This window comes from Archocentrus centrarchus, chromosome 18 (assembly GCF_007364275.1).
Source record: "Archocentrus centrarchus isolate MPI-CPG fArcCen1 chromosome 18, fArcCen1, whole genome shotgun sequence".
Taxonomy (NCBI): Eukaryota; Metazoa; Chordata; class Actinopteri; order Cichliformes; family Cichlidae; genus Archocentrus; species Archocentrus centrarchus.
The window spans coordinates 13,075,496-13,101,393 of record NC_044363.1 but is presented as its reverse complement, the minus strand read 5'-3'; the positions used below and the strand labels follow the sequence as shown (position 1 = coordinate 13,101,393).

At 40.7% G+C, this 25,898-nt stretch overlaps 1 protein-coding gene across 2 annotated transcripts; it reads right to left on the bottom strand.

Moving 5' to 3' along the window:
- Positions 1–91: 91 nt before the first annotated feature.
- usp12b (ubiquitin specific peptidase 12b) lies at positions 92–21,279 on the bottom strand. Of its 2 annotated transcripts, XM_030753792.1 has the most exons (11): positions 21,145–21,279; positions 15,881–15,961; positions 15,555–15,638; positions 13,617–13,746; positions 12,849–13,120; positions 11,375–11,451; positions 11,163–11,246; positions 9,429–9,626; positions 5,508–5,586; positions 1,283–1,396; positions 92–1,189 (listed from the first exon to the last, which is right to left on the bottom strand). In XM_030753792.1, exons 1-10 carry the CDS (start codon positions 21,190–21,192, stop codon positions 1,295–1,297), a joined length of 1,155 nt encoding a protein of 384 aa, XP_030609652.1. In that variant the 5' UTR covers positions 21,193–21,279; the 3' UTR covers positions 92–1,189; positions 1,283–1,294. The 2 variants fall into 2 exon arrangements, with proteins under 2 accessions (XP_030609652.1, XP_030609651.1); XM_030753791.1 differs by having other exon boundaries at positions 92–1,396.
- Between the last annotated feature and the right edge of the window lie 4,619 nt (positions 21,280–25,898).

Genomic DNA, 25,898 nt, shown 5'->3' with positions numbered 1-25,898 from the left:
CTAATTTGGATGTCAGAACTGACAAAGCTCCTAGTGCGTCCCTTTAACAACAACAACAAAAAAAAAAAAAAAAAAAAAAAAGGTACAAATGTGCATATTGTGACATCTTTAAAAAAGTCAGACATTAAAACAACGCAAATCCTTGAGAGCGTGTGCTTGCTGTCAAAACCATGAGAAGCTGGCATTTTAAAAATTAGCTTATGCTGTTATAATACTTCCTTTTGACCTTCCTCCCCCCTTCCCACTGTGGCACCAGGAGTGGTTAAAAATGGCACAACACACCAGGAAGTTTAAAAGGAATCACCAGCCACTCTCACTGCCAGACGTGCTGGAAACTAGAGCAGACTGTTGGTGCTCCAGAGATTGGATTAAAAAGTATGTGTGTTAAATGATCTTTCTTTAACGGGACAGTTGTAGATTTTTAATCATATATATACGGAAATTGTATTTTTGAATTTTTAAACTGGTTTAAATTGTTTTCTAATATTCAAAATATTTATTTATTTTGTTTTTTAACTTAAGTCTAAAAAAAAACAAAAAAAAAAACAGTGGGACTCATTTCGGATCCATCAACACCTCCCTGGTGGCTGCTTTTCATTTCAACCACTGCCTGCAACACTATGCAGGATGTTATTGGCAAAACGTCAAAATGCAAACACTGCAAACTAGCATCAAAGCGCTGCGCTCACATTCAAGCACGTGTCAGTGGTCAGTGGTTTTGCTGTGACAGGTGGGACTTCCAACAGTGCCGTCAGATGTTAAAGGAATCTTTGGGGGAGTTGTGTATCGGCTTTTGTGCCAAGTGAAGTCTCAAAAAGGCTAATTTAGCATAGTGTAGTCTGCACACACACAAAAAATGTCCTCAGTGGTAATCGTGACAGCGAGGACTGACGTCCTCTGACACCAGCTGCAAAACAGCTGATTGGTTACGCCGCATCGTCTCCACCTCTGCACGTCAGTCTGGACATGCAGAGGTGGGATTGGTCAGTCTGCCTAGCTGATGCCACAGTGCAAAGCGAGTGTCGTAAAATCAGCCATTCTTCTTTTTATTGTTTCTTTGTTTGTTTCTTTTTTAAGGTGCTCCGCTGCAGTGTGGACACAGAGGATTTGAATAATCCAGGAGGCTGCCGTGAGACCTGTCGCACACGTCTCAACCCGTCCTGAGTGGCGCTCCAGTGCAAAGCTCCGCCTACAGGGAAAAAAGCCTGGATATTTAAGTGAGGGCAGTGGCCTCCATAAGCCCCTCCCCATCTGTTGAGAGACAGTCTTTGGGGGGATTTACCGCTGCCTTGGTTCAGTCTCTGGACTGGTAGAACAGGATGTATCCGGACTCCGAGTTCTTGGAAATGTCTGAGGTCAGACCATAGAACTCCTCTATTGCCTGCGCATCAATTTTCTGCAAGAGAAGAAGAAGACAGAGGTTGGAATCTGTATCAAAGACATTATGAGGAGGAGACATGGCACAATGACCTGGATCTGGTTCTCCCCATTCCTGCATTCAAAGAGAGAATCAATAGATGAGCCAACTGCCTTTTAAACTGACTCACAGTTTCCACTGTGTGGTGGTGGGCATGTCTGCCCATTATTGTCCCAGTCTGCAATTAACGCTGCAAAGATGTAAATATGAGCGTGTTTTATTTTGTGTGTTCAACTGGATTTGAATTAGCATGACATTTGTGTAGTGCTCTGGTGGGAGGAGCTTCTCAACACCCCAGATTTAATACAGTTTTGTATTTTCTGATTGGTTTGTGTTTTCATTTCATTTTGACCTTTTGTTTTTAAATTTAGTTTAGTTTCCAGAGTGGGTTTACTCATTTCAGATTAGTTTTTATTGGTTGGAAATGTTTAGTCTTTTAAAGTATTATTGTATGGAGGGCCAGAGGTGAGATTTAGGAAAGTCAGTACGCCTCTTGCCCTATGGTAGCCAGGATGGGCTCTGGGCTCCGGCCTCTAAGTCTGAGGCCATGATCCTCAGTCGGAAAAGGGCCAAGTTACTATCCCAAATGGAGGAGTTTAATACCCCATATACATGAGAACGTTTTCAGGTCTAAGTATCTCAGGGTCTTGTTCACGAGTGAGGGGAGATGGAAGCGGTAGATTGACCGACGGATTGGGGCTGGAGCTGCAAAGATGCCTCGGTGTTCCCCTGGATAAGCTGGAGGAGGTGGCTGGGGAGAGGGAGGTCTGGGTTTCTCTGCTCAGGCTGCTGCCCCCGTAACTTGGTTCTGGATAAGCCGAAGATAGATTGAGTATGGAAGATAGTATGGACATATATCCTGAGACTTGGTCTGGATGACTGGTTCCTAATCGATGCAGCAGTTTCCTGTTTCATATGAAGTTACGGGAACTAAAAAATAAAAATTTCATTTTCGAACTCTTTAGTGTCTCACAACTTTAGAGACACTAAAGAAGTTTCAGTTTCAGGAGGAAACAGCCGAACAGTGGAAATAAGCACCCAAAAAAAAGGTCAAAATAACATCAAAGTTTTCAAGCTACAATATAAAACAGAGAGGCACACAGAGCAAATCTCCACAAACCAAAAAAAAAAAAAAAAAGTTAATGTTTCTTCTCTGCAAACGCAGCAGAATCTTCCAGACCAGATGTTTGAGTGGGCTAACGTCCCGCCATAGTGGAAAAATACTGTGGAGGTTATATCAGCTTTAAACATCAGTCCGTGATGACTGACTGAGCTCTTCCCTGCAAACAGCAGGGTGATGTCTCCTACTGCCGAGGAGACTTAAAGCAAAATAAACCATTTTAACTGGGCAAAGAAATCCCTCCAGTGTGTGTGTTTGACATTTAATTTGGCCGAACTGGAACTGCACAGAGAGGAAAACGTGTGTTTAAAATAACCTCGAAATGTTTTAAAGCATTTTCTAAAACCCTACCCATAACCTCTCGTGTTACAATATAACCAAGTCAACACCTCTGTGACTATGTCCGGAACATTACAGGCTTCATAAAAGTGGATTTTCTGGCAAAGCAGGTGTCTTGAACTGCATAAAAATATACCGTTTCACCTCATAAAGTGCACAGCGAGTGGAGATGTGTTTTAGATTCCTCAATCATGTATTATTCCACCATCTCTTTACTATAAGGCAGTAATGCAGAGCAGACGTTTAAGAATTTAAACTGGGCAATGATACAACTATAACTTAACATTTTCATTCTTTGATTATGGCAACTCATTTCCATCCAAACTGGATACGTATGTACACCAAAAGCTGCCCGAAGCTACTGAAAAACTACACAAATAATCTGAAATTGTAAAATAAACACTGAAAAATCTCAGCCCACATGTGGAATAGACATAAAATAAAGTATGCAAGCACACCAGTAACGTCTCTGTAAGAGTGAAGAGTGGGTAAGTCAATCATTTTCTGGATCACATCAGAAAGGTAGCTTTACAGTAAATGAATGTTTTAAACATAACTGTACCTACAATGTTTGCCAAATTTATTAGACCACCAGTCATAAAAAAAAAGGAAAAAAAACAAATATTTTAGAAATCTGTCAAAAATATATTTAAAACTGAAACTTACTGAATTCAACAAAACAGGAGGGTGCATAGAGGTGGCCTTAAAATACAGAAGAACCCACAAAAACATGCGAGTGTCTGCAGGCATGCTGGTCTAATTACCTTTATTTTGAGACACCCTATCTGGGGATGCAGCAACGTAAATGCTTTACTTGTAATTAGTGCACATATTATTCTTCACAGGAAAGTCCTGCGGTAATTATTTGAGAAAGGATGCAGGGACTGTATATCTACAGATAAATGTCTCAAAAAAAAAAAAAAGCCATGTGAATCAGAAGAACCCATTTACCCCTAACTACAGACTGAACGTCAGCAAGCCCTGGAACGCCTCATTATGATGACTGCACAGCCAGCGAACTGCTGATGGTTTGATTGCTGTGGCATACCGTTCTCTCTGGCATGAAGAAAGAAAAATATCAGACTGAAAGGTTACTTTTCTGAAACACAGCAGCATGTCGAGGCTTTGGCCGGGTACTGCCAAATCACTAAAGAGCTACAGCAGGCCACTGGCTCACACTGCATACTAGCAGACCTATACTTTGAACTTCATATTTAATATATGGCAGGGACGGAGATGCTGACAGATCTCCATGTTTGGACTGACATCACATTGTCACTATCCTATACAAGCTGCTACAGCTTTTCCTTGCTGACATGTCAGCTACAGTGCAGATCACAGCGTGCTGAGTGGAACTGGGAAACCACTCACACATGGTACAAGGATGTCAGACTGTTGTTACTATGTAGACAACCGCATCTCCCCCAACCCACCCACACGATCACAACATCGGCAGGGAAAACTGATGGTTTTGCAGCAGGAGCTCCCGGGGAATCATCAGAATGGCAATTTCACGACAACTATGGGAAAAAATGTGAAATCATTAGCTGCTGTATAAAATAACCAAAAAGTCTGTCAGAAGCTCAGCCTCAGTCAGCATCACCTGCTCGGAGATGGTAAGAATTAAAAGAGGAATGAGGGTTGGAGCAGACAGAGAAGAAGTCTCTCATATTTTCAATAAAAAAAAAAAAAACAATGTCTGCGTCATCCTCAAAGAGCCCTTAAGTTTATAATACTAAATCTGAGATGAGAATTATTTCAATTAAGAGATGGTACACTGACCATGACAGAGAAAGGAGAAAGATAAATGTCCAATAAAAAGCAGGTATGCTCCCATCTCTGCTTTCCTTCTCCTCTTATCTCCTTTCAGTTTGCCTTTATGGATACTTTCAGCCACCCTCTATTATTTATCCTGATCACTAAATCCAATTTCAGCTCCTCATCAGGTTCAGGTATGTAGGTCGGCTCGCTGCAGGCAGCCCAGACAAAACATTCGGGACAGCCAGGATCTACGGTAAGTCTGGAATTCCTGTCTGGTTTTGGATTAGATGAGAAACTTATGTGGAGATGGGGATTTTAATGTTTCAGTCAGTGCTCAGTCTGACGTGAGCCGAAACTCTGCTCAATTTAAAAGGTTTACAGCCGTTTTACCCAATTTACACTGGTTTGTTCTTTTTAAAAGGGGGTCTCTTAGACTCATTATGCTCATTTCCAGCGCCATAGTTTTATCGCCTCAATATTTGAAAGTCTAGCCGCGATCAATGGTGTCTCTTAATTTGGTTGTAATTTTTTGCACAAATGTCACAAGATCGTTTTAAAAGATAAAAATATGAAAACAAGAAAAATACTGATAAAAACAGCGTTGTAAAATGGAAAAACCTAGATCAGATTCTTTTCTACATAAGCATGATATGGCATACAGTGAAATTATAGCAGTTAATCTTTCCTTATTCAAACTCATAAAAACAAATTGGGTACTGAACCTTTAAAAGACTGCAACGTGTTAAAAAAGGACTAAATACTTCAAGACATCTGATTTCCTGCAAAGTAAAACATGAAGCCCGGGTTTGAGAAAGTTTAGAGTGAACATGGTTCTCAGTAAGAAAGGCCAAACAAACCAGATCATCTCACCTCTACGATGTCGTCGTCAAACAGCAGCCAGAAGCCGTGGCTCTTGACGATGGTGATGTAGTGTCCACGGTTTGGACCGCTGAAGTGCAGAAACAGAGACCAGAGACACATTAAGAAATAACATCACAGAGCCATTATTACTATCACCGGTGGCAAAGTAGGTCGAGCCTGATTAAAAAAACTGCTAGATTATTTATTATGAAAAATGCTTCACTGTTCTATCCCTACGTTGTCAAAGAGGCAAACATGTTTGTGATGGGCTGATCCTGCTGATTAGAGCGTGTGGTTAGAAACATGCTCACATTAACACTGCACAGCGTGATGCAGCCTGTGTCTTTATACATGACTCCTGAGGAAAGCGCCAGTGTTAGATTACATCAAATTCATCTGCAATTCAGGAGGAAGACTAATGACTAAGAGTGACTAACGACTCGCACATGCTCACTTACACATCAACTGATGTCAGATCTCGTCTCTGTGCGTGATGTAAACCAGAACAGAGCCATGTTTATGGGGATACATGGATTTATTATTTTTTAAATTTATTTTCTCCTTTATTTTTATCCATTAAAATATCTGACGAATGACTTAATGTATGATTTCATCTGCAACTTTTTTTTTTTCGAGTTATAAGCTAAAAACTGTCCAGAAGCATTACGTCCTCTCTAACAAGATTATGAGACATTAATTATAACCATAAGATGTTTCATTGTCAAAAAGCACATATTTCTGTATCACTTTACCCAGTGCATAATTCAACATGTAGCTTTAAAAGTACTTTCTGTAAAACTTTGTCTTTTTTTTTTTTACAAACAGTTCTGAACATCCCAAAATTAACTAAAACTATCAAGAAAATGAGAAGAAACAACAGCTAAGATCCCAACATATCTGTGTATTGTGTTGAAAAGGTATCAACTGAAGACGAACCGCGGGCAGGCTGCTTGTGTCATAACAATTTGTACCACAAGATGGTGCAGTGAGCCACTGTAACCTTTATTTAACCAGGCAAGTCATTAGGAGCTCATTTTATTTATTTAGTGGCATCCTGCAAAAGGCAAAGCCTCTTGAGGATAGAATATCAAAAGTTATTCTTTTCACGCATCTGAAAATATCTCAACTAATCCACTGGTAACACACTGCCCTCTGGTGGTGAGGGTTTACTTTACTTTTGCAGAGGGTTATTACCTTTAACAGACAACGCAATCCTCAACACATTATATCAGGTATATACAGTTCATATAGCTGATGTGGGTAGCAGAAATTACTTTACGCTGTTAAAGTTTTACATTTTAAACTCTCATTAAAATGTGACGCAATACTACTGTAATACTAATGGTGGGGTGAGAGGGATCAATACAGCATAATATTGCAATATTCTGTGTGGCGATACTATATTGATACTAGGACACAAATATTGATGATTAATTAAATAAATTAAATACTCTGTAGGGTTATTCTTATGCACCACCAACCTGAGGTAACGTTAGCTTAGAAAAAAACTTACATTAAATTGACTCAAACAAAAAAAAAAAAACATCCAACACTGAGCCCGACAAAGCAACCTCCTAATCCAGAGCAAGCTAATGGCTCAGTCACACCAGTAAAAAATACAACTTCCTCGCAACTACCAAAAAATTAATAAATACTAAACGGGCTCTGTCTGGTGAGTGTATTGACCGTTTTCCCCGTTCCACGACTGACTGCAAATGGTTGCCCAGACCTTGAGGGTGTTGCACACTTGCGACCACTTTTGCCAACATGTTAGTCAGTCTGATTGAGTCTTTCGACTCAACTGGCTGCCAGCTGGTCGTTTTCTGTTTACATTCCTATAGGACAGCAAGGTTGCCGAGCTCAAATGTAATAGTTAAATGTGAATGTCTGTTAAATGTGAAATTCTCCCTATGTAGACAGCAACAGATATGATTTTCAGAAGTTCATCACAGTTAAATATTGTATTATCACAGGCAGATTGCATGTAATTGCCAACTTGACCCCATTCAGTGGCAGAATGATAGCAGACTGATCGGACTTGTGGCAGCATTCATGGCAGGTTTTGGTCACAGTGTTGTATGCTTGACAATCTGGTTTTGCACCAAAAAAATAACTGAAGTGAGATAACTTATTGGATAAAACAGATAAAGATTAAATTTATAATTTGCAGTTGAAAAGAAAAAAAAGGGGGGGGGGTGATAAATCACAGTATAAGTTATTGCAATACTCAGCATTTTGCAAAATGTTTAAATGGTGATTATTTCAGTGTGGAAATATAAGCTTGGCTGTCTGGCATCCCTTACAGCAGGGACCATCGCACTTCCATTAACTGCAGGGTCGTTCTCACAAGATTAAGTCACTTTTCAGACATCTTTTCAGATATTTTTGAAACCTTGAGATGAGCATTTCCATTGCGGTCATTGTGGCGTTTTGAAACGCCACAATGTGACGAGCAATGAGTGAATATGATTGTAAAGCTGCACGCTAAGTGGCTAACGACTTAGCAATCACAAATTGTTAGCCAACAAGCACGTCCTGGATAGTGCTCCTTTCCTAAACATAAAATGACCCAAATTTACAAAATGGACTTTACATTTTATTCATTATGACCTGAACCGAGTGACTGAGCCCATAAACTCCTCAGTAAAATTGTTTACAGAGGTCAGGGCCCGCTTTCTCATTCACTTATACAGGAGGCCCGGGAGACATGCGGGCAAGCATGTGACAGGCCGGGACTCAAACTCGCACCGCCTGCACCATATATATGTGTGGTCACCTGCTCCACCACTGAGCTACCCATCTTTTATACCATCTGTGCACCGTTGAAAGAGTGAGAGAACAGTAAGGCTTTAGTGAGGGAGGAACTTTCCCTCTGGCTGATTGTTTTATATATAAATATAATGAACAGTACAGCCACATAATTCACTTAACAGACCCCCACAAAGACCGGCTGAAATGATGATGACAAACAGACTTTTTGAGGATGTGCTTCAGTTCAGAGTTTTAGAATTTGCCTCCATCCTGTTCATTAGAACGTTCACATTAGAAGCTAATGATCGGGAAACTGAAATTTCAGCAGTTTGCTGGCACTCACACACAGCCGGTGAATTCACGCTTCACATTAAACGCCCACTAATTGGTTATAATTTAAATCTTATTCTTGACTTTTTGTGACTGTGTAACGATTTTGTTTCCAGTTTTGAGTTTATTGCTATTTTAGTCTCTCCAGTGGTCCACTGTCTCTGTATCATATTCAGTGATGTGTCTTTTGGTTGTTTTTTACTTTGACAGCAGTTTTTTTTCCCCTCATGTCTTGTTTTGGGTTTTGCTCCCCTTCTGTCTGAATGTCTTCACGGGTTACTCGCATTCACCCGCGTCTCACGACCTGTGCTTTTTGGACTTTTCCAACTCTATTAAAAGGTTTCCTTCTTGTTTGTTTTTTTTTTGTACCCTGAGTTTGGGTTCTCCCCACACCACCCCATAGCAAAGCACCTGTAAACAGATTTTATGCACATGTATCTAGATAATCATTAGATTAACTAGAAAATAGGTAAATATGACCACGGTATCTCTAACTTGAATGATCAAGTGATAATTAATTAGTTAAGTGTTTTATTGCCAGGGGAATAGTGAAGTTGTGGGTTGAATGAAGTGACATTTACATGCTACTGGGAAATACATCAAGTTGTGATAATAGATAAATGGTTTTATGATCATTTAGCAAATTATTCACATATAAACTGAATAATTTCTGCTCCTTGTGTTGTTAGGATGACAAACTAAAACGATTACTGATAAGTGTGCTGTGCTCATTTTTTTTTTTTCTTTTTTAACCACATGAGACAAATTAGACACCTCGTCTGCATGTCTTCTACCTTTGTGAGACTGCAGCTGCAAAAACCAAACAAACAAACAAAAAAAAAACCCTACCTGCCACAGTGCACGACGACAGCCACCAGGTCGTACAAGCGATCTGGGTTGGTTGCGTCCCCGGACGTGTTGAAGAGGCGGAGCTCCAGGGGGAAGACGACACGATAGGACAGTTTGGTGTAGCGGTGCAACTGGTCCATGTATTTAAAGCGCTTCAGGTGGAGTGCGAGGATCATGGGTAGCTTCTTTACCCTCATCCTGAAAGAGTGATATGGATTTTTTTTTTGAAAAAAAAAAAATTTATTTTACAGCAGAAAAATCTTTGAGGTGACCCAAATGTTAAAAAAAGAAAAAGAACCTTTGCACTTAGAAATGACAAAAACACAAACACAAAAAGACATGCAGTAAGACTGATCTCTCCCTGATAAAAGCTCAAGCAGCTAAAAGCGCTCCATGCTCATCCACAGACTTCCCACCAGGAATAACGAGCGTGTTTTGTGTCCCTCCTGATTTGGCCGAACCTTAAGGGTTTGTGCTTCTCTGTGATAATGCAAGGTGCAGACACCAGCGTTGGCATGGGCCCTTCAAGCTAATGGATGTTACTTGTTGCACTTAGCAGACTCTCAAAAACGTAGGCTGGTATGTATAAAAATACATGTGGCAGCAGAAGCCCTGTGTGGTAGACGGCTGCCACCCTGAGCGGGGAAAACTCATGTCAAAGAGCAACACTGACAGAGTGCCGTCCAGCTGCTGTGGGTCCGCTGTTCAGTAGTTAATAATAGACACTGCATTAGATTGACGCTCATGACGAACTTCTCAGAATCGAACAGGAAGGCAATGGCTGGTTGCTATAGTAACATCAAATGTGGTTTCAGGGGTACCGTCTAATGGAACAAATTTGTCCGCTCACAAAAACTTTCAAGTGGTTGTGCTGCACATATAGCTGTGTGACAGTTACAGGCTGTAGATAACCACCCCTGCAGCGCTATTGCAGACACACACTGGCTCTCAGCCTGTATTTTCCAATAATATGGGAAACCAGTGTCACACTCAGAATTAAAGTGCATTTGTTGACTTTTCTGATCACATTAAAAAACAGGAAGCCAGCGGGTGACGTCACGGTAACTACGTCCATCTTTTATACTGTCGATGGTTACAGGAGCGCCACGGCCCTAAAGGATGCAGCTGATTTTACAGCGCAAGGGAAACATACACAATATTAGGCAAGTGGTTGTGATTGTAGTGAATAAATTAAATCATTGTTCATTTAGACCCAGTTACATTGAAAAAACTAAGGACTCAGAGTCTGTTCAACTAGTGGCCAAAAACAGCCAACAATAAAAATCAGTTTTAAAGTGTAATTCTCCCACTGATATTTGGTCATTTACTTCACAGTAAAGACAAGACACTTAATTTCTGAACTTTTAATTCACTGGGCAGTTTGAGGCCTTTCTCCATTGCATTTTATTATTGTTTATAGTAGCTTCTCAGGACCATCTGAAAGACTCATACCTGCTGAGTCCAGCAGATCCTACAGCATGAATTAAGTGTGCATTATAATGATGTTTCACAAACCTGTATTAATGTCACAGACAACCAGAGTTACCGTGCTTTGCAAAAAAAACAAAAAAAAGTTATATTTTGTTAAAGAGTTTCCTGGTACGAGGTCTGTGGTATCTGCAGGTCGAGTATTAGAATTGGGTTGAGTAGGGGAAAAAAAAAAAAAAAAAAAAAAAAACGGTGAGAGCAAAAGAAAATCAGACTCTAAATCTGCACAACGATGACCTCGCTCACCTTTTCTGGGCTTCCTGTTTGCTGCGACACTGCTCGCAGTAATACTTGTATTCACTACATAACGTCTCTGTGTTGCTGAAGCCCCTGTTTAAGCAGAAACACACAGTTACCAAGACCAGCCAGCATCATTTTAACTCTAAAAATCTGATTTTTTAATAGCTTTTTTTTTTTGGCCTCATAAGACTTTTCCATCAATAACAAACACGGTGTACCTGAGACAGTGCGTGATGGACGTGTTCTGCTCCACATCCACAGACAGATCCAGGAAGTCCTCGTCTTTGCTGCTCACCTGAAACACAAGCAAAAGGCGCACGCACAGGGTCACACTCATTAATCACCAGATTAATTCAACAAGCGCTGTAATAACATTAAACCTAAAATAAGCGCCCAGTGTTGTCCACACACACACTTTACCTTTACCTGCAGTCAAGTCCAGGACAATTAATAAAGAGGTTTGCTGAGACTGATTTTGCTGCAACTTATCAATATACTACTGATAGCAAATGCCAAGCAGATAAAATGCAGCTATACAAGATGTGGACTATCATAAACCAGTCCAAACACACACTCTCGGCCTTTAAAAAGGGTAAAATGAGGGAACAGAGTCTGGACTTTCTGGACCCAGGGATGCAGCCTCTGTAGGATCTCACACTGCAGCCTGAAATGACCCAATTCCGATTTTTTGTGAAATCTGAGGTTTTTTTTTTTGGGTGGTCGTTCACATTTCCAAATGTATGTGACTTGGATGTGATCTGTGTGTGAACTGCAGACGAACCTAAAAGTGTCCCGCATGCGCAGTAGAGGACGTGATAACATCACACGTAGCGAGCACGCTCAGTGTTTGCAGAAGTCAGTTTGTTTTCTTTCCCGCGTCCACGTAACAGGACACAGAATAGTGACGTTTACACACACACAGGTCGCATTTGAAAAGATCGGATACGTATCGGATTTAGGACCACATATCCAAGTGGCCTGGGTTGCATTTGAAAAAAATCGGATCTGTGTTGTTCAGACTGTCATGAAAAGATCGGATACAGGTCGCATAAAGGCAAAAAAAAAAAAAATCAGAATTGGGTCACTTCAGGCTGCAGTGAGAACGTAGCCTACGATGCAACCTTACTGACATTATGTGGTTTGATAAGTTTGTGTGTGCTCATAGTAAAAATAAAATGTTATGCCACATTTATACACATGATACTGTGTATCAGATCAAAGTTTGCAAACCAGCATCTATAAATAAACCATTATCTAAAAGTCCTAAAAGTCTTGCAGGGTTTGATGTTCATTATTGCGCAAACAACATAAATCACCTTCATGTTTTTTTAACCCACATACTCTGTATGCTTTGTTACTTTCCTTTCTTGCAACCTGCAACATCAGGAACCAATGAATGTACACGATTTACAATGTGTACAAGTTATGATCTCACGATTCAAACACAGATCGTTCTGGAGTGAAATCTAAAGCGGGGTTTATGCTTCTGCTTTAAATCTGCGCAGTAGCTTATGGCATAGCCTGACATGCACCTTCCCAGAAACGTAGCTACATGTGTTTAATGAAGTCTCAGAGCAACGGAGGAGACGATCGTCAAGCCTTTTTGGAACCAGAGTCGCCGCCAGCTGGTGGCCATTAGAAAAGAAATGCCGGTTTAAAGCTACGTCCAGCTTTAGTATCCGAGCCACTCACAGCTTCGCAGTTGAGGCAGCGCGTCTCGTTGGTCAGCGTTCCTTGGAAGATCTCGTGCACCCAGGTCTGCTGCGTCTCCTTCCCTCCTTCCCCTTCTCCTCCTCCCTCGCTACTTCCTCCTCCTCCTCCCACTCCTCCACCTCCGTTCTGCACCAGTTTTCCATTCTGCTGCCGCTCCTGGCTCTTCTCCTCCTGAAGCAGGTCTGCGATTGTGTTGAGAAGGTAGTTGAGGAATTCGTGGGCGTCCTGCTGCATGTAGTTGTCAAACAGCTCTGAGAGGGAGAAAATGAAAAGCAACCACAACGAAACATAAATAGAAAATATAAAGATATACAGAGGTGTAAGAATAGAGAAGTGGAAAGAGGAATTACAGACAAAAACAGATGTGGGAAGAAAAGAGAACAGAAAATAAACAGCATCAGCATGTGCTAGCAATGAGAAATACGGCCAATTAGGAGACTGGCTTCTTTTTCATCTGCTTTCCCCTTCAGTATTTGGCTGACAATTATATTTCCTCAGCTGCGATAACCCTCCCCTCCCCTTCCCCTCTCTTCTTTTCCTTTCTCCACTCTCTGCCTCATCAACCTCAGCTGTGCGCTTCAACGGTGAGAGAAACTGGGGTTAAAATGAGCGACTGATGGAGAAACGTTTCCGCTTTTGCCCCGACACAAACGGCAGCTGCACATTCTGGCAGAGCTGCGAAGTTGAAGTGCTCAACCTCGATGAACAGTCACATCTCTAAACTGCAGCATCATCTTGATTCACTACCATTTTCCTTTCTCAGCCGTGAGATGAATTTCTTGGGCGGGATAACGCCGACTTTCTTTTTCTGTGTGGCAATGCTGTTGAACAGGTCGGCCAAGCAGGTGAGGAGGGACTCTTTGCGACGAGGCTGCACCTGAAGAGAAGGAGGAGATCACTGTTACCCTGTAAAGGCCTCAACAACCCAGCAATGGTTTAACATCATCTTCTCATCGTGTTACACTAGGCTGACCCTTGATATTTTATCTAATCTATGAAAGTGATGTTATGTGAACTATGACGCACACAAGAAAATGATGAGCAATGGAAGTTATATACAAGCCATTAATCAGGGGGAGAGGTGTGACAGAAGGCAACAATTAAAGGAACTATTGAAGAAGATCCTTCAACAGCACATTAATGAATCACGAATGAATCTGAATCAGTCTGAATATAAGAGACTTTTTCTCATAAAACCTGCATAAACACACTGTAAATGCCACTCTTGTGTAGCACATCCAGGTATACAGCCACATTTTTTCCAAATCTTTCAGTCGGTTGCATTTTTGACTGTTAGCACTGTTAGCTGTGACACCCGTGTTTTTTAGCTGCAATAGCTAGCAGCAACTGAAACTGTCAGCTAAAACTATAGAAAATGAAATTGCCACCTAAACGTACTAGACTGAAATACTTAACTATTGTAAAATAATGACAAAGTTAGAAAATATTCTAAAAGTAACTGCATTTGTTAGCTAGAAACATGGATAAATGTAAATACTAGCTAAACATAATACATAAAACGTTAATTGTGACCTTCTGACTACAAAATATCGATAGTTGCAGTGAATTTTTTCACATTCAGGGACTGATTGCAAGTGAGTGTGCAACACTCTGAACCTTTGGGCGACAGGTTGCCTTGAGCCTGGGAAGCAACCTGTCTCCAAACAATTGCAGTCCTGACTGCAATCACTCAAAGACAGACTGGTGAAGTTTTGTGAATAAATGCCATTTTATAAACCCAGAAAATCTGCCAACATCAATCTGAGTCCATCTGCACTGCTGAGCACAACTTGTTTGTGACACGTGTATCTTTGCAAAGGGGACTCGACTCAACCGGTTGCATTCTGGTTTTATTCCTACATAAAAGAAAGGTTGCAGAGACCCCGTAACATTCTGCAGTTAGATTGCTGCAGCAACCACGTCTCTATATGTGGAGGAAGCTCTGAATATCTGTTTCAGATCTGTGAGGTACTGGCTGCTCTCTGAATGTCAGTAGTTCACATGAACTTCTGTGGATGGAAACTGACTTGTAATATTTGCTGACTCATCACAGGTTATTGCCATATTATCATGAACAGATTGCATGTAACCACCAACTGATGCCAAACTGACTGTCTTATTGGTGTTTTGACACACCAAAGTTGTTTTGATGACTGCAACTGACTACGAGTGGTCGCAGACCTGGTTCCCTTCTTTGAAGCAACCGTTTCAAAGGCAACAAGATTGTGAGTTCATTGCACACGCTGGCAATCATTCTGGAATGTGAGATGGTCTGCACTGTTTTCCTTAGTGGGACTGTAGCATTAACAGAAAGCTGTTCAGGAGTAGAAACTAAAATCATGAATGTCAGATGAATGGATGAATGTTAGAAATACCAGATAAACTGAACGTAATCACTACGAGTAAAACGTAAAAGTAGTCCAGATCCAATTGAAAATGAGTTAAAATAAGCTAAAATTAACAGATTTGTGAACATGAAGTGGTGCTGAAGAAAGAGTTCTTGAGAAGGCTTTAGGGATACACAAGATTACAACCTATGGGAACCACTGCACTGCAAACCAAGCACCAGCTCAATTCAAACATCTGCTCTCATGAAAAGCTAAATGTGCAGTCCTCCAACACAAGCCAGGTTTTCATACTAATAAGGCATTTTGTTGTGTTTGGATTCTGTCTTTCATTACTTACCTTGTATGCGAGCACCTTCTCCCTGAACGGTCGACAGAAATACAGAGCCTGCAGCACTGAGTTACAGTAGCAGGTGTTTCCAAACTAGAAAAGAAAAAAAAAAAAGGAACACAGAGAAAGATGGAACTCAGAGAAGGGCATGATTTGTGCTTGTTTAAACCAAATAAGGCTCAGCAGTACAAGAGAAATGACCTGACAACTAAAGATCAGCTCTGAATCAGCCTGACACGATCAAAAGCTGTGGCTGTGCTCTGCAGTTTGCAGCAGGTAAACAGGTGCGCGGCCCATCAGTGTTACTGAAGTTCAGCACGATGACAGATACTCACATTAACCAAGCCAAAGTAGTGTTCATTTACGGGAAACTGTTCCGGTCCAATCTCCTTTTCCAAGGCAGAGGCATTGGCGCCCTGCAAGAAAAAAACAAAACAAAACAATTCATATGGTTTTCAAACATTTTCACATCACTCAGGAGGGGCTCTGTGTTCGAGGACACTCACGTAAGTGGAGTTGAAACATACAGTCATTCCCCCCCCCCTTTCACTTAAATATCCATTAAAAAAAAACCTCCTTTGTCCTTCACTTCCTCTTCATTGTTTCCCATTTTTCCTGCTCGGTTTTCTCCCTGCTCTGCTGGACTTTGAGCCATCTGTTTGCTGCAGCTGTTTCTTGCTTCGTATCCTCATTTTCTGCGTTTTGTTTTCTTCTGCACACTGATAAACCTCATTAATCATGTTTAAATATATTTATTTACTCAAAAATATGCTAACGCTGAAAAGTAGTTTCATTGTTACCCAAAATGTGAGAGTTGTCTACTGTGAGTATAACATATTCCTTCAGCAGAGAAGGATGTGTGGCTTAACCTGACCACAACCAGGTAATGTGTTTAGCATTAGTTGCCATGCCAATCTAGCCAGGTAAAAAAGACAGTCACCTTTTTGACACTGAAGATTCTGACCTGTGCAGTGAACTTGCAATCTCGTTGCCTTTGCAATGGTTGCTTCAAAGATGGGGACCAGGTTTGCAACGACCTGCAGTCAACCGCAGTCTTCAAAGCAACTTTCACTCATCAAGACAGGGATAAAAGATGGAGTCAGTTTGTAATTAAATTAAGACATGTTTGCAATTACATGGCGATTAGATTTGTTGATTTTCCACAGTCACTTATATGCGACTCCAACCTTATTTTAGATAGCAAGCCAGTTCAAAGTCCAGCCAAAACCTCCACAATCACTGTGCAATCACCAATTTTGCTAGTTGCAAGGAGGCTGTCCTATTTTTACTCTGACTGAGCCATAAGCCATTAATCTCACTTCATAGTTCAACCCTCTGGTCTAAAAGTCTAGAAACTAGGGCTCCACAATTAATCAAATTTTAATGTCGATCACAATTTTGCCTCCCAGCAATTAAATGAAAACCATCGAGCGATCCCAAAAAAGTGGCCTCCACCAGCAGAATACAAAATAATCGAGCGCTCTCTAAATCACTGCCTGATGACACACCTACATGAGCCAATCACAGCCCTTCCCTGCACCGTGCAACTTGAACTGGATGCACTCGACAGCAGTGGTTTCCTACAGATAACACACGCAAAACACTCAAATGTTTGGCACAGCAGAAGATGGAGAGCTTGTCCCTCAAAGCGGATCGTCAACCGTTGTTTGAAGTACTTTGAATTCTGAATTTATGGGAAGTGATGTTAACCAAGAACAAATGCAGCAAGTGTTGTAGAGTTGTGTCTGCACTGCCAAGCAACACAACTAACTTATTCAATCACCTGAAAACACACCACAAAGTGCAGTATTTGACAAATGCATGAAGGCCAAGAAAAACCAATGCGGTGGTTGCTAACATGAATCCTCCAACACCGAGTCAGGCGCCCATAGACGGGTGCCTGTACAGCATATCAGCGTATCCATCCAGGTCACAAAGACCTACTGAAATAACCAACACCATCACACGTGACCAAACGTGTGTCCACTAAACACGGCGAGTAATGAGGGTGTTGGGAAAATGGTCAACCTGAGCGGCGAAACCTGCCCAAACATCGCAGGAGAAATGTAGAGAGAGCTCACAGCTGTTGAGTTCTGTGCTATGAGCTTTATTCCTGCAGATATAACAAATGAAGTGAAACACTTTATATTTTGCTTCTACTTCGATCAGCTGAATAAACACCTTTTTTTGTCTGTAAAGAATATTTAACAGGAAAGCAGAATAATCTAAAAGTGAAAGCAGTACCCTGTTTATTTAACTCTGTGCTTTTTAGCTTTAGCAGAAGTTTTCATTTATTTTTCTTCGAAGAGAAGCACTGAATTTAGGTGAATAAGGAAGACCAATTTTGTTTTGATAAGATGTGTGCATTCGCTTTGTACAGTCACCAACAAACATGACCTCCGAGCAGCATGGGGGCTGTAAATAAGCAAGACACAAAAACAAGCTCACTGACGTGAGGAAGGCAAACAAAGAGAAAGGCAATTATCTGTCTGTGGGGTGAGATTGGCTCAATGGGTGCTAAAAAAATCACACATTTTAATTAAATGATGCTTTTTTTCTTTATTGGTGTCTGAAGCGATGACTGAAATGGGTGCGTTTCCTGAACTGGTGGAAATGAAAGTGAAGTGAACTCGGGGCAGCATGAAAGGCTGTTACAGAGTTTCCACTGATGCTGTTTTCAGACACTGATTAGGTTTATTATTAGTGACGATCAGTATGGGGGGTGTTGGGAAGAAGAGCATTAGTCTGTCTGCTTTTTCCTAAACTAATGCTGCAAAATAACTTGTGACCAAGTGAGAAACTGTGTCTGCTGTTTGGAGGCTTTTCAGTTTTAAAAAGAAAATGACTCGTTTGCTTCATTTCTGCTGGCGCTGCGTCTCTGCTGGACTTCCACTGCAGGCGAGGCTCAAGCAACTCCTCCACACACAGTGACAGGAAACCAGGCGAGGCAAAGATAAGGTGTCACTCAAGCTTGGATCAGTGGAAAAGTGTGATAACTTCTGCATCTGCTCCCAAGACTCATTCCTTCACTGGCCGTCCTCAAAGTTAGCACTGAATCTGGAATCGGCTGCAAAAAAAATAACTAGAACTCAAGTAGGTGCTCTTACTGAATGCAATTAAGGTGATTAGGTGATCAGGGCCCTGTACTGCTGAGCAGTACCATACACCCAAGATATCTTTCAGACATTCTGGTCACACAAAGATGGTCATCACCTCAACCCAGGGTTTTTCAATCTAGCTACGAGCAGCATCTGACCAATCACAAATTAGAAAAACATGACAAAGTTAAACACACAATACAGACTGAAAGCAGCAGTGTGTGTGTAACACAAAAAGTACAATGCAGTAATTTAGTATTAGCTTTAAGCTTTTTGGTCACTTAGACTGGAAAAGAGCTACTGACGGGCCTATTTAACAGACCCGTCAGCATGACAGCTCTGTCATTAGGGCATGAGAGAATCTGATGGGTTATTATTGCTACTCCATTAATTAACAATTATAGATGAGTCAGTTCATCTCTAGTAAATTCTAGTACAGTCCTGATGTTTTGCCTGACTATTCCAACCCCTGTTTTCTGGCCTGAGACAATGATGTATACTCTGTTTTAGGCTTTACTGGCTCCATTTGATATACATACGTGTATCTTTACTGCGTGTACAGCCTATGGAGCTACTGCTGATTGGTCAGGAAACTCTTTTTTTTTTTTTTTTTTTACATCTCTGAAGTAATATTATCATAGTTGAATAAAAGTTCAATTATTTTTTTTCCATTTTCCTGATATTTCTGGTCATTTGCTGCTACTCCCTTATTTATAGGAGGTCGCTGTAGTGAGCCCTTCCCGACCCAACCTGAAAGGAGATTTGCGTTTCACCTTGGGATCAAACCAGGCATCTGTTACTTGTTAGGCGAATGTGTAAACCACTACGCTACAGAGCCACTGTAGGCATGTAGAGTGCCTACAGAGCCACTGTAGTGTAGTCGCCCACTTTGGTGGAAGTAAAAGGCAGTTAAGTTTCAAAGCTGCACTTCACCACTCTGCGGAGGAAACATCAAAACTAAACGAGCCAAACGCCAGCACACTCCCTGTGACAATTTTTGTTATTCCTGTTTTCATAATCTTCGCTATATAATCCTGACAGAAGAATCAGCCACTGCAACCCTATGCAAAGGTCCACTTATGCAGAAATGATTTTAAAAATAAAAATAAGTTGTGTCAAGTGTCAAATGAAGACTTGAGTTGGGCAGCGCTCGGCTGCTGCTTGTGCAGACTTCGTTTGTGGCTTTCACGCTTTCCACGAGCCCAATCGATCTTCTGCGAAAACAAACACCATCCAGCCAGCGCCTGGTAGCACGCCAAGGTGGTAAACACACTGAACAAACTCGCCGGCCCCCTGATAACATTCAGCCCTGCTTGTTTTTGTCTTGAAGATGCCGGGCCTCCACACTTAAAGGGGTTTACGTGGCCATGTAAACAGAGCTTATATATATATATATATATATATATATATAAATAAATAAATAAATAAAAAGGAGCAGCCAACGAATGAAAAGGACTGCAGAAAGCTTCTCCACAGCATCTGTGTCACCATCTGTCTGCGTCTGAAAGGTGCAGCAGGTGCAAACAGGATAAGTTACAGTCAGAGGTTAATCTTCAAGCTTTAAGCCTGAAGCACACACAGACAGAGCCGCCACATTAGCAGGAAATCAAGCAAAGCAGTGTTAATGTCTCACTTTTCCACCTTCAGCCTCTCTTTAACATGTAGAGTGCCCGTCCCCTCTAAAAAAAAAAAAAAAAAAGCCACTTTAAGGGCTGAGTGTTATCATTTAACTCTTTAAAGGCATTACATGTGCAAAAACATGACTCCAAATGTGATAAAGAGGGAGGTAAAGAAATTGCACAGTCACAGCCCCCCCAAAAAAAAAAAAAAAAAAAAAACCCTCTTAAACTTTGGTTCCTGACTCTTGTGCCCTGTTGCGGCATCTTCAGGATAACTGGACACATTATTGGAAAACTAAGCATTTAGAGAATTTAGCGGGTCCACGGGGAAAACATTCAGGGTGTATCCCATGACAGGAACTGCTGGAAATTTTCCACCATTCACACACGAACAGGCAGCAGAGTCAGCTGGCTGAGCTGTTTACATCCACCCATGTCTACTTACGCACCTCTGCGACAAAAAAGAAGCGGAACTTTTTTTAAATTTTGAAAGCCAATAACTTTATCTAGACAAACCCGTAGGCAGCTGCCGTGAGAGCTAGCAGGCTCAGCTAGCCAGTTATCGCCCTTCTCGCGTAAACAAACCGAAGCTGGCTATTATTAAACTGCCGCACACGCTTTGTTTCCTCATCAAACAGCTCTCCTTTTCCCACCCAGAGGTGGAGGATAAGCATGGCTAAACAGCCGCTCCTCACGGGCTCTACAACTTTCCAGAGAAACACTGTTTTTATTGTTTTGTTTTGTTTGTGTGTTATCGTGCTGCCCTGTCTGTAAGGTTAGCGAACAGGCTAGCGGAGCAGCTAGTAGCCTAGCGTCCCGGGGACCGGACAGAGGCGCAGCGCATGAACGCCCTAGAGATAAAGCCCGGACTCGGCTCCTTACCATCGTACAAATCGAGGCGATCTTTCGGACTGTCATCAGTATTTCCATCCGTAAGCCGCCATGTTGGACCGAACCCCGATGGTGAAATAATCAGAGCCGCTGCGGCTGCAGAGTTCCGGGAGAGCTTTCTGCCCCTGTTTGATTAACCTGGCAAAGTACACGGAGTGACAGACGGCGCTTCCGGGATGGATTTTCAAAATAATATGACTTTGTGGTCTGAGGTTTACTCATCATGGGCATGAACGTCATAGTTTGGGGGCGTTTAATGATTTATTTGAGCTGTTCTTTTTCCAGCCTGGAATGATTGAACAGCATACAAGTTTAATGACTTTAAAAACAAGAAGTGGTTGCACATGTCTAAATTTATTCAGGACCACCCCACCACCACCACCACCTTTACACCATTGCCACCAGCCTGAATCACTGATACAAGGCAGGATGGATAGTGGGGGAGAATAAAGCAGGGGTGGACTGAAACTCTAAAGATGAAAGGTACGTTAAGTGGGCTGAAAACAGTGTGACCTGATCAGCATTGTTTATATCTGCATTAGTTTTTGTAAACACGCTTGACTTTCAAGTCTTTGAAGGTGGAAAAATACTATCGCGTAAGTCCCTAAAATCAAAAGTCAAACTTCAGCTTTCAATCAAACCTCATAAAACGTTTGGAAACTTGCATTCAAATCAAATACACTATACTGGACCTTCACATGTTTTCTGCATACTCTGTGTTTGTTTTTACTAATATATAACATGTCAAAATGTGCCCCGCATTGTCTCATTATAAATGATTAATAAAAATAAAAGACTAGAATATAAAAGAAAAGACTTAATTGAGACCAAGGCGTACAAAATAAAAATCATAACAGACTGAAGAGGCACCAAGAGCTTGCTAAAGAATAATTTCAAAGTGGACTTCGCAAAAAACTATAGGGAACCTCAGACTGAACTAAAAATCGAGAGAAAATATAGGGTATTTACCCTTAAAACTGATTTGAAATAGTCAAAAATTGTGGCGAACTCATTTTGTAATTAACCCCTTAACTGGCAAGGGCCCGGTGACGGGCCGTTTGTAGTCCCTTTTATATGGCAGGCTAGACCCTCCCATTTTTATTGACACGTCATTCGGCCAATCATGTAACTGGCTGCACCAAATCACCTGACAAAGCTACGTGACGCCCTCTGAGTATTATTGGCTCTGGGAAACCCATTTCTTAACATGATTGGCCGAATGAGGTGTCAGTCAAAATGGGCGGGTCTAGCCTGCCATATAAATGCACTTCATTCGGCCGGCGGACCAGACGCAGCCAGTTAATAGGCTATGAAATGGGTTGTTCAGAGCCAATAATAACCAGAGGGTGTTATGTAGTTTTTGTCAGGTGATTTTTTTGCTGCCAGTTAAGGGGTTAAACTAATGTATCTCACAGACACAGACATAACGCAAGAAAACGCAAAGCATGCGTGACCATTCGACTGCCGCTACTCTTTTCTTTTACTTTGAAAGTTAACCTCGTCTGGCTTCCGGTTCTAGTGTGGCTCTCTCTGTGTGACTTCACAGCCGTCCAGCCGGGGCAGCTGTGAGGGAGTGTCGCCCACTCACAACTCACATCCACTGAAGTCAGCTCGGTTCTTCATACGGGGCTGCCTTTGGCGGGCGGTGCTTCGCCTACTTCATGCCAGATTCCAGTGAAGGAATGTGAAGCGCCTGAGCCATTCTGTGTCCCACCCATGAATTTGAAAATAATCCGTGTACAAAATACTAAAAGTTTGTTGTGTAAATGACAGTTGTCTTGAGACAAAATGTAAATGCAGTTGTTAAAAAAAGTTATTTAGAATGATTAAAAATACAAAACTACTCTTGAGAACCTACAACTATGGTATTTATCTCTTGTGTGTGTGTGTGTGTGTGTGTGTGTGTGTGTGTGTGTGTGTGTGTGTGTGTGTGTGTGTGTGTGTGTGTGTGTGTGTGTGTGTGTATCCTAATCCTTTAGGATCAACCCTACACATACAGGAACTTTTAAAAGGCATTTTCTTGACATTTCTACATCTTACGCCGAGTTCAAATGCAGCATTTTATCTTCTATCATTGCATATCAGTAGACTAGTAAATGTTTGCAGGATTTGAGCTCTTTTAATTGCTGTCTTTGAATAAAGTTGTGCCGCCTTCACCCAGTCTGAGCTCTGCCTCACACCACTGCTAAATGCTGACAATTCAGATACTTCATGGTGCAATCTGCAACCCTGTTACTCTGTTACCACATGATTTTTAATAAAATAGTCATAAATGTTTTTCTGAGCTCACAAGAGTTTAATCTATTGCCTCTGTAATAGTTTGAATGATTATATAAATCAAAATGTGAAAATCATAACGGAAATTGTTTTCAAAAATCACGTGCGACTATTGAAAAGTTGGGCAAGTTAGAGTTCAAAAGTTGCTTAAATTAATCTAATTTAAGTCTTTTCTGAAAGTGAATGAGTACTCAGTATGAGGATGACTGTCTTTAAGTCAATGGTGAAGAATTTTTTAAACAATATTTTTAAAATCTACATTTTCAGGTTCTGCAGTATTGGTAACAGTATTGCTCCAAGCACAGCACACAAAAATTAAACTATCTCAGAGAAAGTTTACCTTTCATGCCTGAGCTTGACAAATCCCATATTTAGAGCAGTTATTGTTTGAGTTTCTTAAACATGTAACAGAAAATTCTAAAATAAAAGGTCATTTAAAAAAAATTTTTTTTTACAATTTTTGAAGTCTAAATTATCCTCCAGTTGTAGAGAATGACCCATTTAGTATTATTTTTAAACAAGTATTATTTTATACACCTAAATGCCAGCTTTAGTTACTAATTGGTTTATAAACTGGAAACAAAACAAAACAAAAAAAAAACCATTCATAAAATCTCAATTTTTTTATAATTAAAATCTATTTTTATCCAAAAGCAATAACATATTTTACCTTTGTTGTTTCTCCTTTGTCTTCTTTTAACTATTGTTCATATACGTGAGAGATTCAGGTTTCATGCTGGGCATATTAATTAATCAATTAATCAGTAAAATAATCAGAAGAATGCACAAAAAAATATAAAACAACAAAACAATAAACAATATAGCAATGAAAGTAAAATTCTGGCCCCAGATGAATAAATAAGCAACAACTAAAAACAACTTTTTGAAGAACCAAAGAGTTTTTTTAATCATTTAAGAACCTTTATATTTCTGACTGTGTTAAATACTTTTACTATTATAATATTTCAGTGGCATTTTCCTGATTATGCTCCGATATCCACCTGTTTTCTTAACCGCTTATTCAGTTCAGGCTGCCAGTCCAACACAATAGTGCAATCACACACTTTCACATACACAAATTAGAACTACCAATTAACAAAACCCAACTTAATGGCTCACTCGCACTAGAGTAAAAATAGGACAGCCTCCTTGGAACTAGAAAAAAGTCATCAGGGGTTTACTTTGAATTTATTTATTCATTTTTTTGATTTTGCATACCAGTTGCAAGAGGGTGCGTCCTAGGGTGTAATATTTTTCCCGAAAATGACATGAATCAAATCCCGGGAAATGACGAGCCATTTCCCGGGAATCCCGGGAAAAAGTTTATTTATTTTTTTATTTTAATTAGGCCTTCTGTAGCCTGTGTCGGCCTTAACCTATTGTGATATTGTAGAGGTAGCTTTCCAGCTATGTCCTGTTATGCCCAGTAGGGGGCAACGTCGGCTTGATTAACGCAATAAAACCTACATCTCGACATTCGAGTGCTCGAGCTATGCGGTGTTGTATCGTTCCTCAACACTCCCTTAACAAATATAATTCGAATATTCCTGCATTGTACATGGAATTATACCAAGCTATTTTACAACTGCTGGTGCAAAACAATACGGTTCATCTCCACACAGCATTGATAATGGCTCAGCCACGCTGTCGTGGCGACATCTGTTGCGCTATATCTCCACCAGTGGAACGCTGTAATAGTCATTGAAAAGTTAACTACCGTACTACACTATAATATGACATAACACAGGGCCTTGAGTAATGCACTACGACTTGGTCATTGCCATTCTGGCAACAGCAAATTTATAACACCGTGTCTGAGGGTTAAAGTAGGTTCGCTGTGAATCGTCTTTTGAAAAACTGGCCAATCCTTATAGCCTAAAAAATATACATTTTACTCAACTCCATTTTAAAAGTGAAATATGTTAAAGCAATCTATTTCATGATAATTTCTTCACACATTAGGCCCGTATCCTAATTCATGATTGTTAGTAAGCGGCTGCAAACGAGGAAAAGAAACACTCGAAGTTAAACAGATATTTCTTTATTGTTCAGGGCAGGCATATTTTATAGGCTATATAATGCAATATAACAATATATAATAATATAAAATTATATAATACAAAATACCTTAGGGTAAACACATTGCCTACGATTTCAACAAATTAAAGAGGAAAAAAGTACAACTGTGTAATACCTCTATTAAAACGCTTTCTTCGCACATGGTCGCGGTAATTTTGGCCATGCTCTTGTCGACTATACCATTACATTTCTAACCAATTCATCACCGTGTGCTTTGGTGGATTTCTTACATTTACTTAATAAACTGTGCAGAGTTTATATTTTCAATTTAACAGTTTTTTTTTTTTTTGTCTTTTTTAAATGTTCTCGTGCATTCCAGAGGAGCAGAGGAAACAAGGTCAAGAGAGTTTAGTCACAGAAGGAAGCGTCCTTTAGCAGAGCTTTCTCAT